Raw genomic sequence first — 18122 nt, 5'->3', positions numbered from 1 at the left:
GAGTAACTCAGCGGGTCAGGCAGCATCTGTAGAGAACATGGATAGGTAACGTTTCACAGAGTGCTGGTGTAACTCAGCGGGTCAGGCAGCATCTGTGGAGCTAAGGAAATAGGCAACGTTTCGGGCCGAAACCCTTAAGGGTTTCGGCCCGAAACGTTGCCTATTTCCAGAAGGATTTCGGCCCGAAACGTTGCCTATTTCCTTAGCTCCATAGATGCTGCTGCACCATAACTGAGTGGGTCAGGCAGCATCTGTGGAGAACATGGATGGGTGACGTTTCACAGAGTGCTGGAGTAACTCAGCGGGTCAGGCAGCATCTGTGGAGAACATGGATAGGTGACGTTTCACAGAGTGCTGGAGTAACTCAGCGGGTCAGGCAGCATCTGTGGAGAACATGGATAGGTGACGTTTCACAGAGTGCTGGAGTAACTCAGCGGGTCAGGCAGCATCTGTGGAGAACATGGATAGATAGGTGACGTTTTGGGTCGAGACCCTGCTTCAGATCTGAAACGTCACCCATCCATGTTCTCCAAGAGTTGCTGCCTGACCCACTGAGTTACTCCAGCACTCTGTGTCCTTTTACTGTAAACCAGCACCTGCAGTTCCTTGTTTCTACTGGTTTGTTGGTTAAGTACATAGCGGCGACACGGTGGCGCAGCGGTAGAGTTGATGCCTCGCAGCGCCAGAGACCCGGGTTCCATCCCGACTACGGGCGCTGTCTTTACGGAGTTCGCACGTTCTCCCCGTGACCTGCGTGGGTTTCCTCCGGGCGCTCCGGTTTCCCCCCACACTCCAAAGACGTGCAGGTTTGTAGGTTCATCGGCTTTTGTAAACTTATAAAATTGTCCCAAGTGTCCCACTTAGGAAACCTGAACGGAAAACTCTGGAGACTTTGCGCCCCGCCCAAGGTTTCCGTGAGGTTCCCAGAGGTGTTTGTCAGTCTCCCCGCCTGCTTCCACTACCTGCAACCTCCGGCAACCACCTGCAACCTCCGGCAACCGCTCGGAAACCTTGGGTGGGGCGCAAAAGTCTCCAGAGGTCTCCGTTCAGCTTTCCTAAGTGGGACAGGGGCATAATGCCCCTGTCCCACTTAGGAAACCTGAACGGAGAGCGCTAGCGTGCGGGGATCGCTGGTCGGCGCGGACTCGGCGGGCCAGAGGGCCCGTTTCCGCGCTGTATCTCTGAAGTGTAAAGACCTGAAACGGAAGTGTTTGAGGTAGCAAATCAAGGGCAGAACCAGGATACAAATTAACATCAGAAGCAGGCGAGAATTTAAGACCAGGAGCTGCAACAAATTAACACCTGAACCAGACAATATATTAACATATAAATTAAATAGCAAATTAACAGCGGAACACAGGAGCGATTTAAAAATCGGTATCAGGCAACAAATCAACGGCAGTTAACACAGATCTGAGGAAAGACATTCCTGCCATAGAGGGAGTACAGAGAAGGTTCACCAGACTGATTCCTGGGATGGCAGGACTTTCATATGAAGAAAGACTCGGCTTGTACTCGCTAGAATTTAGAAGATTGAGGGGCGATCTTATAGAAACTTATAAAATTCTTAAGGGGTTGGACAGGCTAGATGCAGGAAGATTGTTCCCGATGTTGGGGAAGTCCAGAACAAGGGGCCACACACAGTTTAAGGATAAGGGGGAAATCTTTTAGGACCGAGATGAGGAAAACATTTTTTTTCACACGCAGAGAGTGGTGAATCTGTGGAATTCTCTGCCACAGAAGGTAGTTGAGGCCACACAGTTCATTGGCTATATTTAAGAGGGAGTTAGATGTGGCCCTTGTGGCCAAAGATCCTATAGCAGATAGCTATAGGATCTTTGCTTGTGGCTAAAGGGATCAGGGGGTATGGAGAGAAGGCAGGTACAGGATACTGAGTTGGATGATCAGCCATGATCATATTGAATGGCGAATGGTGCAGGCTCGAAGGGCCGAATGGCCTCTACTCCTGCACCTATTGTCTATGTTTCTATGAACAGTGGAACAAGAAGGGATAAAATCGCCAATGAGGTAGATGGGAGGTCAGGACCGCTCTCTAGTTGGTGAGAGGACGGTTCAGTTGCCTGATAACAGCCGGGAAGAAACTGTCCCTGAATCTGTAGGTGTGTGTGTGCGTTTGTTTTCACACTTCTGTACCTCTTGCCCGATGGGAGAGGGGAGAAGAGGGAGTGGCCGGGGGGTGAGACTGGTCCTTGACGATGCTGCTGGCCTTGCCGAGGCAGCGTGGGGTGTAGATGGAGGCGATGGAAGGGAGGGAGGTTGGTTTGTGTGTGTGTGTGTGATGGTCTGGGCTGCGTCCACAATTCTCTTGCGGGTCTTGGATGGAACTTATACTTATAAAATTCTTAAGGGGTTGGACAGGCTAGATGCAGGAAGATTGTTCCCGATGTTGGGGAAGTCCAGAACAAGGGGGCCACACAGTTTAAGGATAAGGGGGAAATCTTTTAGGACCGAGATGAGGAAAACATTTTTTTTGACACACAGAGAGTGGTGAATCTCGTGCTGTGTTGTGTCCCGATAAAATGCTTTCCGCGGCGCATCTGTAGAAGTTGGGGAGAGTTCTCGGGGACATGAGGAACTTCCTAAGCCTTCTGAGGAAGCAGAGGCATCGGTCATTGCTTGACTCCTCTAGCTATTGCCCCTGCCCCACAACACTCCTTCAATCGGGTCTCGACCCGAAACGTCACCCATTCCTTCTCTCCGCGGATACTGCCTGTCCCGCTGGGTTACTCCAGCACTTTGGTTTAAACCACCTTCCCCACACGTGTCAAACTGGAACGGGACCCACACAGACCATCGGGGTCAGCCTTGCCGCTGACCCCGACCTAGAGCTGTACATACATCCTCATTATCAGGTAGGAAATTAACAGCAGCACCAGCGAACAAATTAAATTGGAACAAGGCACTGATGGAAAACCAGAGCTCACATCAAAGATGAAATGAAACATGTGAGAAAAAATTAACACCAGGTTGATTAACACCAGCCCCTGGGTGAGGGTCGCATGTTCACCTGGGGCTGAGTCGTTCATTTTCCTTTTAGATTCGAGATACAGCGCGGAAACAGGCCCTTCGGCCCACCGAGTCCGCGCCGACCAGCGATCCCCGCACACTAACACTATCCTACACACACTGGGGACAATTTACATTTTATCCCAAGCCGATGAACCTACAAACCTGTTTAAGAAGGAACTGCAGATGCTGGAAAATCGAAGGTAGACAAAAGTGCTGGAGAAACTCAGCGGGTGCAGCGGCATCTATGTGGAGCGAAGGAAATAGGCGACGTTTCGGGATGAAACCCTTCTTCAGACCCGAAATCCTGAAGGAAATAGGCAACGTTTCGGGACGAAACCCGGAAGGGTTTCGGCCCGAAACGTTGCCTATTTCCTTCGCTCCATAGATGCTGCTGCACCCGCTGAGTATCTCCAGCTTTTTTGTCAACCTACAAACCTGCACGTCTTTGGAGTGTGGGAGGAAACCGGAGCACCCGGAGAAAACCCACGCAGGTCACGGGGAGAGAACGTGCAAACTCCGCACAGACAGCACCCGTGAGGCGGCAACTCTACCGCTGCGCCTCCGTAGAAGGCCGCCGCACGCAGGGACACGATTCTTTTGGTTGGAGGTGGTCTATTCAGCGCAAAGTTAATGACTGAACAATTACTGCCTTCAGACGCCAGTCCCGGGCAGCTTGCAACACACACCTACCTCTCAAACATGTTCCCGATGTTGGGGGAGTCCAGAACCAGGGGCCACACACAGTTTAAGAATAAGGGGTAAACCATTTAGAACGGAGACGAGGAAACTTTTTTTTGTCACAGAGGGTGGTGAGTCTGTGGAATCCTCTGCCTCAGGAGGCAGGTTCTCGGGATGCTTTCAAGAGGGAGCTAGATAGGGGAGTCAGGGGATAGAAACATAGAAACATAGAAAATAGGTGCAGGAGGAGGCCATTCGGCCCTTCGAGCCAGAACCGCCATTCATTGTGATCATGGCTGATCGTCCCCAATCAATAACCCGTGCCTGCCTTCTCCCCATATCCCTTGACTCCACTAGGATATGGGGAGAAGGCAGGAACGGGTTACTGATTGGGGATAGACAAAAGTGCTGGAGAAACTCAGCGGGGGGGGCAGCAGCATCTATGGAGCGAAGGAAATAGGCAAAACCATGATCAGCCATGATCACATTGAATGGCGAATGGTGCAGGCTCGAAGGGCCGAATGGCCTCTACTCCTGCACCTATTGTCTATTGTCTACAGTGAGTTATTGCATGTAAGTTGCAAAAGGAGTTGCAAAAGGATTTCATTGCAAAAGGATTTGAGTATAGGAGCAGGGAGGTTCTACTGCAGTTGTACAGGGTCTTGGTGAGACCACACCTGGAGTATTGCGTACAGTTTTGGTCTCCAAATCTGAGGAAGGACATTACTGCCATAGAGGGGAGTGCAGAGACGGTTCACCAGACTGATTCCTGGGATGTCAGGACTGTCTTATGAAGAAGACTGGATAGACTTGGTTTATACTCTCTAGAATTTAGGAGATTGAGAGGGGATCTTATAGAAACTTACAAAATTCTTAAGGGGTTGGACAGGCTAGATGCAGGAAGATTGTTCCCGATGTTAGGGAAGTCCAGGACAAGGGGTCACAGCTTAAGGATAAGGGGGAAATCCTTTAAAACCGAGATGAGAAGAACTTTTTTCACACAGAGAGTGGTGAATCTCTGGAACTCTCTGCCACAGAGGGTAGTCGAGGCACACAGTTCATTGGCTATATTTAAGAGGGAGGGAGTCAGATGTGGGCCCTTGTGGCTAAGGGGATCAGGGGGTATGGAGAGAAGGCAGGGATGGGATACTGAGTTGGATGATCAGCCATGATCACATTGAATGACGAATGGTGCAGTCTCGAAGGGCCGAATGGCCTCTACTCCTGCACATATTGTCTATGTTTCTATGTTTCTAAGTTTGGAGCATGCTTGGTGAGCAGGCTGAGTGAAAGAAGATCGAGTTTCGTCCCTTCTGTGATGAAATAGGAACTTTTCATCGAAAAGGTGCTGCATTGCCTGAAGGAAATAGGCAACGTTTCGGTCCGAAACCCTTCACGCTGCAAGAGGTTCATTTCCTTCAGATAAGATGCTGCTGCACCCGCTGATTGTTCATTGGCTATATTTAAGAGGGACTTAGATGTGGCCCTTGTGGCTAAGGGGATCAGGGGGTATGGAGAGAAGGCAGGTAAGGGATACTGAGTTGGATGATCAGCCATGATCATATTGAATGGCGAATGGTGCAGGCTCGAAGGACCGAATGGCCTACTCCTGCACCTAATTTCTATGTTTTTATGTTTCTAAGTTTCCTGCATGCTTGGGAGAGGCTGTCTGAAAGCAGATCGAGCTTCCTTCTGTGATGCAGGGACCTAATCATTGCAAGGTGCTGCATTGCAAGAGAGGACTGCTTTGTCCTCATGCCACACGCTGCAAGAGGTTCAATCAGAAAGCCGCGCTGCACTGATTGACTTCAGATGGGTTACATTTCAGCCAGGACTAGACGCTTGAAAGTGATCTGGAGATAGGGTTCTTGCCTGGGATCCCGGGAAAAGTTGCCGGTTTTCCTTCAGAGTTAGAGTTGCTGACTGAAACGGGTTTACCTATTTCCTTTGCTGTCTATAGAGTTTGCACGCTGCGAGTTTTTCTCCGGTTTCCTCCCACACTCCAAAGACGTGCAGGGTTGTAAACATAGAAACATAGAAATTAGGTGCAGGAGTAGGCCATTCGGCCCTTCGAGCCTGCACCGCCATTCAACATGATCATGGCTGATCATCCAACTCAGTATCCCGTACCTGCCTTCTCTCCATGCCCTCTGATCCCCTTAGCCACAAGGGCCACATCTAACTCCCTCTTAAATATAGCCAATGAACTGGCCTCAACTACCCTCTGTGGCAGAGAGTTCCAGAGATTCACCACTCTCTGCGTGAAAAAAGTTCTTCTCATCTCGGTTTTAAAGGATTTCCCCTTTATCCTTAAGCTGTGACCCCTTGTCCTGGACTTCCCCAACATCGGGAACAATCTTCCTGCATCTAGCCTGTCCAACCCCTTAAGAATTTTGTAAGTTTCTATAAGATCCCCTCTCAATCTTCTAAATTCTAGAGAGTATAAACCAAGTCTATCCAGTCTTTCTTCATAAGACAGTCCTGACATCCCAGGAATCAGTCTGGTGAACCGTCTCTGCACTCCCTCTATGGCAATAATGTCCTTCCTCAGATTTGGAGACCAAAACTGTACGCAATACTCCAGGTGTGGTCTCACCAAGACCCTGTACAACTGCAGTAGAACCTCTCTGCTCCTATACTCAAATCCTTTTGCAATGAAAGCTAACATGTAGGTTAATTGGCTTCGGTGAAGATTGTAAATTGTTCCCAGTGTGTGTGTGTGTGTGTGTAGGATAGTGTTAGTGTGTGTATGTGTGTGTGCGTATGTGTGAGTGTGTGGGTGTAGGATAGTTTTGGTGTTTGTGTGTGTGTGTGTGTGTGGGAGTGTGTGTGTATGTGTGTGTGTGTAGGATAGTGTTAGTGTGCGGGGGGTCGCTGGTCAGCACGGACACGGTGGGCCGAAGGGCCTGTTTGTGCCCTGTATCTCTGAACTAAACTTCCGGACTAAAGGTCTCCTCATGGGCATAGAACAGAGAACAGTACAGCACAGGAACAGTCCATTCGGCCCACAATGTCTGTGCCGAACATGATGCCAAGTCCATTCATTTCATAGCTGGGGGCGGATACTGACCCAGGCTCTGGACTGATCAGTTACACAACCCCCTTCTCTCTCCCCCCTCCCCATTCCATGCCCCACCTGAACTTGCAGCTATTGCTCCCCTCATTCCACCCCCTCCCCCATTTACATTCCTTCCTCTAGCTTCACAATTTGCAACTCGTCAATCCTTTTGTCTCACACCTTCTGCTTTAAACTCTGGCCTTTGTTCAGACGATCTACCGATCAGAAAGCCCCCTCGCCTGTGTCCACGTCTTACCTGCAACACTTTGTTCAGTCTCTCCCCCTCCCATCTTTCTCCCCCCCCCCCCCTCCCCTACATTGTCTGAAGAAGGGTCCCAACCCTAAACGTCACCTATCCATGTTCTCCACACAGATGCTGCCTGACCCGCTGAGTTACTCCAGCACTCTGTGAAACGTCACCTATCCATGTTCTCCACAGATGCTGCCTGACCCGCTGAGTTACTCCAGCACTCTGTGAAATGTCACCTATCCATGTTCTCCACACAGATGCTGCCTGACCCGCTGAGTTACTCCAGCACTCTGTGAAACGTCACCTATCCATGTTCTCCACAGATGCTGCCTGACCCACTCAGTTATGGTGCAGCAGCATCTATGGAGCGAAGGAAATAGGCAACGTTTCGGGCCGAAACCCTTCTGGAAATAGGCAACGTTTCGGGCCGAAACCCGGAAGGGTTTCGACCCGAAACGTTACCTATTTCCTTAGCTCCATAGATGCTGCTGCACCCGCTGAGTTACTCCAGCACTCTGTGTCTTTTTTTTTTGGTAAACCACCTGCAGCTTCTTGTGTCTACACTTCAACAGCTATCTTCTCTTGGCAAAAAATGACACTGCTGGCGTTCTGGTGTACCTCCTCTGCACCGTCTCCAAATCCTCCCCATCCTTCCTGTAATGGGGCCTGACCAGAGACCTAGAGAGTTGCAGCATGACGTCCTGACTCTTATACTCAAAGATAGACACAAAATGCTGGAGTAACTCAGCGGGACAGGCAGCATCTCTGGAGAGAAGGAATGGGTGATGTTTCGGGTCGAGACCCTTCTTCAGAGAAAGCTAATGGTATGTTAGCTTTCATTGCAAAAGGATTTGAGTATAGGAGCAGGGAGGTTCTACTGCAGTTGTACAGGGCCTTGGTGAGACCACACCTGGAGTATTGCGTACAGATTTGGTCTCCTAATCTGAGGAAGGACATTATTGCCATAGAGGGAGTGCAGAGACGGTTCACCAGACTGATTCCTGGGATGTCAGGACTGACTTATGAAGAAAGACTGGATAGACTTGGTTTATACTCTCTAGAAATTAGGAGATTGAGAGGGGATCTTATAGAAACTTACAAAATTCTTAAGAGGTTGGGCAGGCTAGATGCAGGAAGATTGTTCCCGATGTTGGGGAAGTCCAGGACAAGGGGTCACAGCTTAAGGATAAGGGGGAAATCCTTTAAAACCGAGATGAGAAGAACTTTTTTCACACAGAGAGTGGTGAATCTCTGGAACTCTCTGCCACAGAGGGTAGTCGAGGCCACACAGTTAATTGGCTATATTTAAGAGGGAGTTAGATGTGGCCCTTGTGGCTAAGGGGATCAGGGGGTATGGAGAGAAGGCAGGGATGGGATACTGAGTTGGATGATCAGCCATGATCATATTGAATGGCGGTGCAGGCTCGAAGGGCCGAATGGCCTCTACTCCTGCACCTAATTTCTATGTTTCTATGTTTCTATGTTCCACTTATACTCGATGCCCTGACTTATGAAGGTAAGCCCTAAACTTCTTTACCTCCCTATCCACCCTAAAACCCCTGTCCCACTGTACGAGGTAATTCAAGAGTTCTCTCCCGAGTTTCCCCTGATTCGAACGCGGAGATTTACGGTAATGGCCGCTCGTCGGTACTCGGGGCTCTCGTGGACATTTTTCAACATGTTGAAAAATCTTCACCTGTCTTCCCGTGCTTACCGCGTTTCCCGAGTACCTGCCGTTAGCGTTACGAGCCGCTAAGAGACGTCCCCGAGCTCCGACGTACCCGCTACGTACATTCTCCGTGCTTACCACGAGTTTGATATATTTTAATCTCGGGAGATCTCTTGAACGACCTCGTACAGTGGGACAGGCCGCCCTTGAAAGCATTTGCGTTCCTCGTCAGCTCTTGCGCCCATTAGCTGCGGCCTGGTCCAGAATGTTGTTGTTGTTGTTGTTGTTGACCTCCATCTTGCCCTACACGCCCCTCCTTCATGCTGCTCTCTCCCAGCAGAGGGCACCGAGGCACTCTGATCTCCACAATTGCCTGCTTCTTAAAACCCAGGCCGAAGCCTAACTCAGGAATCCACTGCTCCCTTGGCTGAGACATTCAGTGACAGAACGCAACCTTTGGGCGGCACGGTGGCGCAGCGGTAGAGTTGCTGCCTCACAGCGCCAGAGACCCGGGTTCCATCCTGACCACGGGCGCTGTCTGTGCGGAGTTTGCACGTTCTCCCCGTGACGTGCGTGGGTTTTCTCCGGGTGCTCCGGTTTCCTCCCACACTCCAAAGACGTGCAGGTTTGCAGGTTAATTGGCTTGGTGTAAATGTAAATTGTCCGCAGTGTGTGTGTTGGATAGTGCTCGTGTGCGGGGATCGCTGGTCGGTGCGGACCTGGTGGGCCGAAGGGCCTGTTTCCGCGCTGTATCTGTGGATAGACTAGACTAAACTACCGTCTCTCAGTTCATTCACGGAAGATGGTCGCCACGGGTCCGATGAGGAATTCTTCCCCAGAAGGTGCAGAGAGCAATCCCGCTGGGAATGATTGATGGGGAAGAGCAGAGCATTTAATGGGAAACGGGGGAAACGCACGGGAGTAAATGATCCGGGGGGGGGAGTGTGTGGGTGCGATTCCGCTCCCTGTCGCAACAGGAGGGTGAGATATGAGCCGAGAATGCTGGAAACTCTCTGGGCAGTTGTTCAACACCTTCCCTCTGGCTGCAACAGACGCCCAACCAGTCACTCTCAACCTGTCTCAACTTGCTCTCACACTGAAAATGACACAAAGGGCGTCACGGTGGCGCAGCGGTAGAGTTGCTGCCTCACAGCGCCAGAGACCCGGGTTCCATCCTGACTACGGGTGCTGTCTGTGCGGAGTTTGCACGTTCTCCCCGTGACCCGCCTGCGTTTGCTCCGGGTGCTCCGGTTTCCTCCCACACTCCAAAGACGTACAGACGAACCAAATTGGCTTCTGTAAACTGTCCCTAGTGTGTAGGATAGTACGGGGCGATCCGATCGCTGGTCGGTGTGTGGACTCGATGGGCCGAAGGGCCCGTCTCCACGCTGTATCTACAAACTAAACTAAACACAGTGCTGGAGAAGGGTTTCGGCCCGAAACGTTACCTATTTCCTTCGCTCCACATAGATGCTGCTGCACCCGCTGAGTTTCTCCAGCATTTTTGTCTACCTTCGATTTTCCAGCATCTGCACAGTTCCTTCTTGAACACAGTGCTGGAGTAACTCAGCGGGTCAGGCAGTTTTAGTTTAGTTTTAGAGAGACAGCCCTTCGGCCCACCGAGTCCATGCTGGTCAGCGATTCCCGCACACTAACACGGTCCAACACACACTAGGGGCAATTTATAATTTTCCGAAGCCAATTAACCTACAAACCTGCACGTCTTTGGAGTGTGGGAGGAAACCGAAGATCTCGGAGCAAACCCACGCAGGTCACGGGGAGAACGTGCAAACTCCGTACAGACAGCGCTCGTAGTCAGGACGGAACCCGGGTCTCTGGCGCTGTGAGGCAGGGACTCTACCGCTGCGCCACCGTGCCGCGGCACCTCTGGAGGACATGGATAGGCGACGTTTCAGGTCGTGAATCCTCTCAGACCCGTGACGTTGGTCAGCCTTACACTGAACAACTTGTCTTCAGCTCAGCCCGAGTTGGGTTGCATTATCGGGATGCATCACAGCTCCACCCAACACCGCCAGAAACTGCAGAGACTTGTGGACGCAGCCCAGACCATCACACACAAACCAACCTCCCTTCCATTGAGTAGCATGCTGGTTCAAACCGAAGATCGACACTAAATGCTGGAGTAACTCAGTGGGACGGGCAACATTCTGGAAGACTGGATCAGTCCGAAGAAGGGTCTCGACACGACACGACACGTCACCCGTTCCTTCTCTCCGGAGACGCTGCCTGTCCCACTGAGTTACTCCAGCATTTTGTGTCTCCCTCCCTTCCATCGCCTCCACCTACACCTCACGCTGCCTCGGCAAGGCCAGCAGCATCATCAAGGACCAGTCGGTCACTCCCTCTTCTCCCCTCTCCCATCGGGCAAGAGGTACAGAAGTGTGAAAACAAACGCACACACACCTCCAGATTCAGGGACAGTTTCTTCCCGGCTGTTATCAGGCAACTGAACCGTCCTCTCACCAACTAGAGAGCGGTCCTGAACTACTATCTACCTCATTGGAGACCCTTGGACTATATTCAATCGGACTTTACCCTGCACTAAACGTTATTCCCTTTATCCTGTATCTGTACACTGTGGACGGCTCGATTGTAATCATGTGTTGTCTTTCCGCTGACTGGTTAGCACGCAACAAAAAAATATTTCACTGTACACGTGACATTAAGCTAAAAACAAACTCCGCGAGCCTCCACCTTCACACAGTCCGTATCAGATTCCTCTCTCTCTCTCTCCCTCTCTCTCTCTCTGTTGCTACACACACACTACAAAGCAACGAATATCCCGACAAGTCCACAGATTCCCACAGCCATTTTGCCGCGACCTCCTCCCATCCCGTTTCCTGTCACGTTCCCATTCACTCGACCCCGGTCTCGCCGCCTCCATTGTTTCTGCTCTGATAACGTCGCCCTCGGCATCAGGGTTTCCTTTTCCTTCATCTCGGCTTCCCCCCCCCCCCCCCCCCCCCCCCCCCCCCCCCCCCCCCCACCCCCGTGTCTGTGTTGGTCCCATTTTCCGCATTTCTCCTCTCACCCCTGCCCTGCTACAGGAAACATAGAAACATAGAAATTAGGTGCAGGAGTAGAGGCCATTCGGCCCTTCGAGCCTGCACCCGCCATTCAATATGATCATGGCTGATCATCCAACTCAGTATCCCATCCCTGCCTTCTCTCCATACCCCCTGATCCCCTTAGCCACAAGGGCCACATCTAACTCCCTCTTAAATATAGCCAATAGAAACATGAAACATGTTAGGTGCAGGAGTAGGCCATTCGGCCCTTCGAGCCTGCACTGCCATTCAATATGATCATGGCTGATCATCCACTCAGTATCCCGTACCTGCCTTCTCTCCATACCCTCTGATCCCCTTAGCCACAAGGGCCACATCTAACTCCCTCTTAAATATAGCCAATGAACTGTGTGGCCTCGACTACCCTCTGCGGCAGAGAGTTCCAGAGATTCACCACTCTCTGTGAAAAAAGTTCTTCTCATCTCAGTTTTAAAGGATTTCCCCCTTATCCTTAAGCTGTGACCCCTTGTCCTGGACTTCCCCAACATCGGGAACAATCTTCCTGCATCTAGCCTGCCCAACCCCTTAAGAATTTTGTAAGTTTCTATAAGATCCCCTCTCAATCTCCTAAATTCTAGAGAGTATAAACCAAGTCTATCCAGTCTTTCTTCATAAGACAGTCCTGACATCCCAGGAATCAGTCTGGTGAACCTTCTCTGCACTCCCTCTATGGCAATAATGTATTTCCTCAGATTAGGAGACCAAAACTGTACGCAATACTCCAGGTGTGGTCTCACCAAGACCCTGTACAACTGCAGTAGAACCTCCCTGCTCCTATACTCAAATCCTTTTGCTATGAAAGCTATGAACGGGAGTTCATCCTCCCACACTCCAAAGACGTACAGACGAACCAAATTGGCTTCTGTAAACTGTCCCTAGTGTGTAGGATAGTACGGGGCGATCCGATTGCTGGTCGGTGTGGACTCGATGGGCCGAAGGGCCCGTCTCCACGCCGTATCTACAAACTAAACTAAACACAGTGCTGGAGAAGGGTTTCGGCCCGAAACGTTACCTATTTCCTTCGCTCCATAGATGCTGCTGCACCCGCTGAGTTTCTCCAGCATTTTTGTCTACCTTCGATTTTCCAGCATCTGTAGTTCCTTCTTGAACACAGTGCTGGAGTAACTCAGCGGGTCAGGCAGGTTTAGTTTAGTTTTAGAGAGACAGCCCTTCGGCCCACCGAGTCCATGCTGGTCAGCGATCCCCGCACACTAACACGACCCAACACACACTAGGGACAATTTACAATTTTCCGAAGCCAATTAACCTACAAACCCGCACGTCTTTGGAGTGTGGGAGGAAACCGAAGATCTCGGGAGTAAACCCACGCAGGTCACGGGGAGAACGTGCAAACTCCGCACAGACAGCGCCCGTAGTCAGGATGGAACCCGGGTCTCTGGCGCTGTGAGGCAGCAACTCTACCGCTGTGCAGATGGTCTTACCAGCTTGGCCTGCCCATACTGTTGTTATATAAACGGGGGGGCAGTGCCAGCTGTCCGTAAAGGGTTGCCCAGTCAAGTGGGCATCTCATTCCCTCGTTGCCCACTCTGGGATTTTTACTTCTATCTGTTTAATCTAAATCCCCCTGGTTCAAAATATCAATTAACCCAAATAAGCCAAGAGGAACAGCTGTGACATATTCCATTTGTTGGAGTTGCCAGCGATGAGCAGTGAAAGTACATCAGGGTTTAAATAATTGTGTAATCAGGAGCATTGAAATCCCCACAGCTATTTAATAATGTAAATGAACTCATTTCATTTGGGCCATGCCCTCATCAAGATGCCAATGTCAGTAAATCCAGCGGGTAGAGCCGCTGCCACACAGTGCCAGAGGCCCAGGTTCAATCCTGACCTCGGGTGCTGTCTGTGTGGAGTTTGCACGTTCTCCCTGTGACCGTGTGAGTTTCCCCCACACACTCCAAAGATGTGCGGGTTTGTAGGTTAATTGGCCCTCTGTAAATTGTCCCCAGTGTCCGTTCCCCTCCACAGACGCCGCCTGACCCGTTAAGTTCCTCCAGCACTTTTGCGCTTTGCTCCAGTTGCCAGCGAATTCCACAGATTCACCACCCTCTGGCTGAAGAAATTCCTCCTCATCTACTTCCTAAAGGTACGTCCTTTAATTCTGAGGCTGTGCCCTCTGGTCCTAGACTCTCCCACTAGTGGAAACTCCACATCCACTATTCTGTACGTTTCAATGAGGTCCCCCCCCCCATCCTTCTAAACTCCAGCGAGTACAGGCCCAGTGCCGTCAGATGCTGCCTGACCCACTCAGTTATGGTGCAGCAGCATCTATGGAGCTAAGGAAATAGGCAACGTTTCGGGCCGAAATCCTTCTGGAAATAGGCAACGTTTCGGGCCGAAATCCTTCTGGAAATAGGCAACGTTTCGGGCCGAAATCCTTCTGGAAGTAGGCAACGTTTCGGGCCGAAATCCTTCTGGAAATAGGCAACGTTTTGGGCCGAAACCCTTACGGGTTTCGGCCCGAAACGTTGCCTATTTCCTTAGCTCCATAGATGCTGCCTGACCCGCTGAGTTACTCCAGCACTCTGTGAAACGTCACCTATCCATGTTCTCCACAGTTACTCCAGCTGCCTGACAGATGCTGCCTGACCCGCTGAGTTACTCCAGCACTCTGTGAAACGTCACCTATCCATGTTCTCCACAGATGCTGCCTGACCCGCTGAGTTACTCCAGCACTCTGTGAAACGTCACCTATCCATGTTCTCCACAGATGCTGCCTGACCCGCTGAGTTACTCCAGCACTCTGTGAAACGTCACCTATCCATGTTCTCCACATAGATGCTGCCTGACCCGCTGAGTTACTCCAGCACTCTGTGAAAAGTACGTGTCTCCAGGGCGCTAGCGTACTTACGGTTGGCAAAGCATGACGAGGTCCTGGTCTGTCGTGCCGGGGTGAAGACCCCGAATGTACAGGTTGGTTTTACTGAGTTGCTCACCGCCGATGCTGCTGCTGTTGCTGCTGCTGTTCGTGCTGGGACTGGGTGGAGCCATCTGCTGGGCCGCTGGGGCATAGGGCTGCGGGCAAAACAAAGGCCGTTATTGTACCCCGTAAAACGCATCGCATCACTGCTCATCCCGCCCCTAGGTGGCGCCTTTTATATCGTCACGCGCCCCGAGGTACAGTGTAAAGCTGCGTCTTTGCGTGCCATCCAAACTGGTCAGATAATACTACACCTAAATACAATCAAGTCAAACTCCAAATCTGAGGAAGGACATTATTGCCATAGAGGGAGTGCAGAGACGGTTCACCAGACTGATTCCTGGGATGTCAGGACTGTCTTATGAAGAAAGACTGGATAGACTTGGTTTATACTCTCTAGAATTTAGAAGATTGAGAGGGGATCTTATAGAAACTTACAAAATCCTTAAGGGGTTGGACAGGCTAGATGCAGGAAGATTGTTCCCGATGTTGGGGAAGTCCAGGACAAGGGGTCACAGCTTAAGGATAAGGGGGAAATCCTTTAAAACCGAGAGATGAGAAGAACTTTTTTCACACAGAGAGTGGTGAATCTCTGGAACTCTCTGCCGCAGAGGGTAGTTGAGGCCACTTCATTGGCTATATTTAAGAGGGAGTTAGATGTGGCCCTTGTGGCTAAGGGGATCAGGGGGTATGGAGAGAAGGCAGGTACGGGATACTGAGTTGGATGATCAGCCATGATCATATTGAATGGCGGTGCAGGCTCGAAGGGCCGAATGGCCTACTCCTGCACCTAATTTCTATGTTTCTAAACTCAAGCACAATGGATGGAGCAAAGGGGAAGATACAGAGTGTAGGATATAGTTCTCAGCATCGTAGCACATCAGTTCCACAGACAAAGTCCAATGTCCGCAATGGGGTAGAGGTGAATCGGACAGTATTCTAGCCGTTCAGAAGTCCACTAACAATGATCCTCTGCTGACTCTAGATCCGATCCCACTCCCGCAAGTGGATGGGAAAGTGGGATAACATGGGGTGATCGGTGGGTCGGCACGGACTCGGTGGGCCGAAGGGCTTGCTCCCGTTCTGTATCTTTCGATCTTTCGCTCAGTTCAATCAAAATCTTGATTTAGTTTCGTGGTACAGCGCGGAAACAGGCCCTTCGGCCCATCCGCTCACACACACGCACACTAGTTCCGTGTTATCCCACCTTCTCGTCCACTCCCTACACACGAGGGGGCAATTTACAGGGGGGGGCCGGTTAACCTACAAACCCGCACGTCTTTGGGATGTGGGAGGAAACCGGAGCACCCGGAGGAAAACGCACGCACGCACGCAGGTCACGGGGAGAACGTGCAAACTCCACACAGACACACACACCCGAGGTCAGGATCGAACCCGGGTCTCTGGCGCTGTGAGGCAGCGGCTCTACCCGCTGCGCCACCCTGATATAAGTCCCACCAACTGTCCCCCCCTCCCCCTCCCCCTCCTTCCACAACCCTAACACAGTTTGTGTCGGCCGATTCTGCCCGTCCCTACCAGGAGCGTGGCTCGGGCGACAAGGAGCAGGCAATGACCCTGGAGGCCACGTGATGGTCTACGTTGACAGCAATGCCCCAGATCCACACATCAAAGTAACGTCAAACTCTAGACACCCATCGGCAGATTGTGACCATTCACGTGACTCTGAGGTCAGAGAGATTGTTCTGTGACTTTGTGCCGGACATGAAGTCATGATGCCGTCTGACAGCACTGTTGGCTAGGCCGCATTTGGAGCCTTGCGTGCACAGCTTAGCTCAGAGATACAGCGCGGGAAACAGGCCCTTCGGCCCATCGGGTCCGCGCCGCCCGGAAAGCATTTTGTCGGGATGCATCGCAGCACGGTTTGGGAAACGGCTCCATCCGAGACCGCAGGAAATCGCAGAGAGTTGTGGACAGTTGCAGCCCAGACCATCACACACACACACCAAACCTCCCTCCCTTCCATCGAATCCAATCAAGACCCGCAAGAGAATTGTGGACGCAGCCCAGACCATCACACACACAAACCTCCCTCACGCTGCCTCGGCAAGGCCAGCAGCATCATCAAGGACCAGTCTCACCCCCCGGTCACTCCCTCTTCTCCCCTCTCCCGTCGGGCAAGAGGTACAGAAGTGTGAAAACAAACGCACACACACCTCCAGATTCAGGGACAGTTTCTTCCCGGCTGTTATCAGGCAACTGAACCGTCCTCTCACCAACTAGAGAGCGGTCCTGAACTACTATCTACCTCATTGGAGACCCTCGGACTATCTTTAATTGGACTTTCCCGGACTTTGTTTTGCACTAAACGTTATTCAGTTACCATGTATCTGTACATTGTGAACGGCTCGATTGTAATCATGTATTGTCTTTCCGCTGACTGGTTAGCACGCAACAAAAGCTTTTCCCTGTACCTCGGTACACATGACAATAAACTCAACTGAACTCAAGGAGTCCTGACCTCCCATCTACCTCAGTGGAGACCCTCGGACTATCTTTAATCAGACTTTGCCTCGCACTAAACCTTACTCCCTTCATCCCATATCTGTACACTGTGGACGGCTCGATTGTAATCATGTATTGTCTTTCCGCTGACTGGTTAGCACGCAACACAAAACCTCGATGCACGGTGACAACAAACTGATTCTCCCCGACAGCCTGTGAGCGATGGTCACAGCTCGTGGCGAGCTGCGAACAACACAACACAATTCTCATGCTTATATAAGGCTTCGGCCTGGTCTCGGCATTCCGCGCCTCTCTGGATGGAGCCAAATGATCTGAGCCTTGTTTTACTATGTTGACTGAGCGATAAATACTGTGAAGGGGGGAAAGATAGACGCAAAGAGGAAGGAAATTCCAGAGGTTGTGGCTGCTGGGATCAATGGGTTCCCTTGATAGCGACTGGTATTTACCTTGCTCCAGATAACGGGCAGAGCCATGCCATAACCTGGTAACCACGGCAACCATTCCCAGCCCCAAGGGTCAACAGCGGCCTAGTGTTTGGAGCTGCCTCGGGAAGGAACTGCAGACGCGGGTTTACACCGAGGAAAGACACAACTTGCTGGAGTAACTCAGCGGGACGGGGCAGCATCTCCGGAGAGGAGGAATGGGCGACGTTTCGGCGTCGAGACCCTCCCTCAGACTCCTTCAGACCAGACCGAAGAAGGGCCTCGACCTGAGACGTCACCAATTCCTTCTCTCCAGAGATGCTGCCTGTCCCGCTGAGTTAGTCCAGCTTTCTGTGTCTATCCAGTGTTGCAACGTACAAGCTGTTCCAAAGTGTACAGCAACAAGGCACCGTTTAGTTCATAGGTGCACAATAGTTCATAAGCTGCAGGAGCGGAATTAGGCCATTCGGCCCATCAAGTCTACCCACCATTCAATCATGG

General features: G+C 51.3%; 1 protein-coding gene across 3 annotated transcripts in view; it reads right to left on the bottom strand.

The window, feature by feature from the left end:
- Window positions 1-18122, bottom strand: part of rbms2b (RNA binding motif, single stranded interacting protein 2b) — an 85765-nt gene that overhangs the window by 48808 nt on the left and 18835 nt on the right. For 2 of the 3 annotated variants that reach the window (XM_055664472.1, XM_055664474.1), the window contains one exon: window positions 14647-14810. In XM_055664472.1, coding sequence (XP_055520447.1) covers window positions 14647-14810 — 164 coding nt within the window. Of the gene's footprint in view, window positions 1-14646; window positions 14811-16251; window positions 16306-18122 lie in introns of those variants that run through there. The other variant, XM_055664473.1, reaches the window with a different exon arrangement.

This window comes from Leucoraja erinacea, chromosome 40, assembly GCF_028641065.1.
Source record: "Leucoraja erinacea ecotype New England chromosome 40, Leri_hhj_1, whole genome shotgun sequence".
NCBI lineage: Eukaryota > Metazoa > Chordata > Chondrichthyes > Rajiformes > Rajidae > Leucoraja > Leucoraja erinaceus.
Note: the sequence above shows the minus strand (reverse complement) of the source record. Positions and strands in the feature narration are given on the sequence as shown.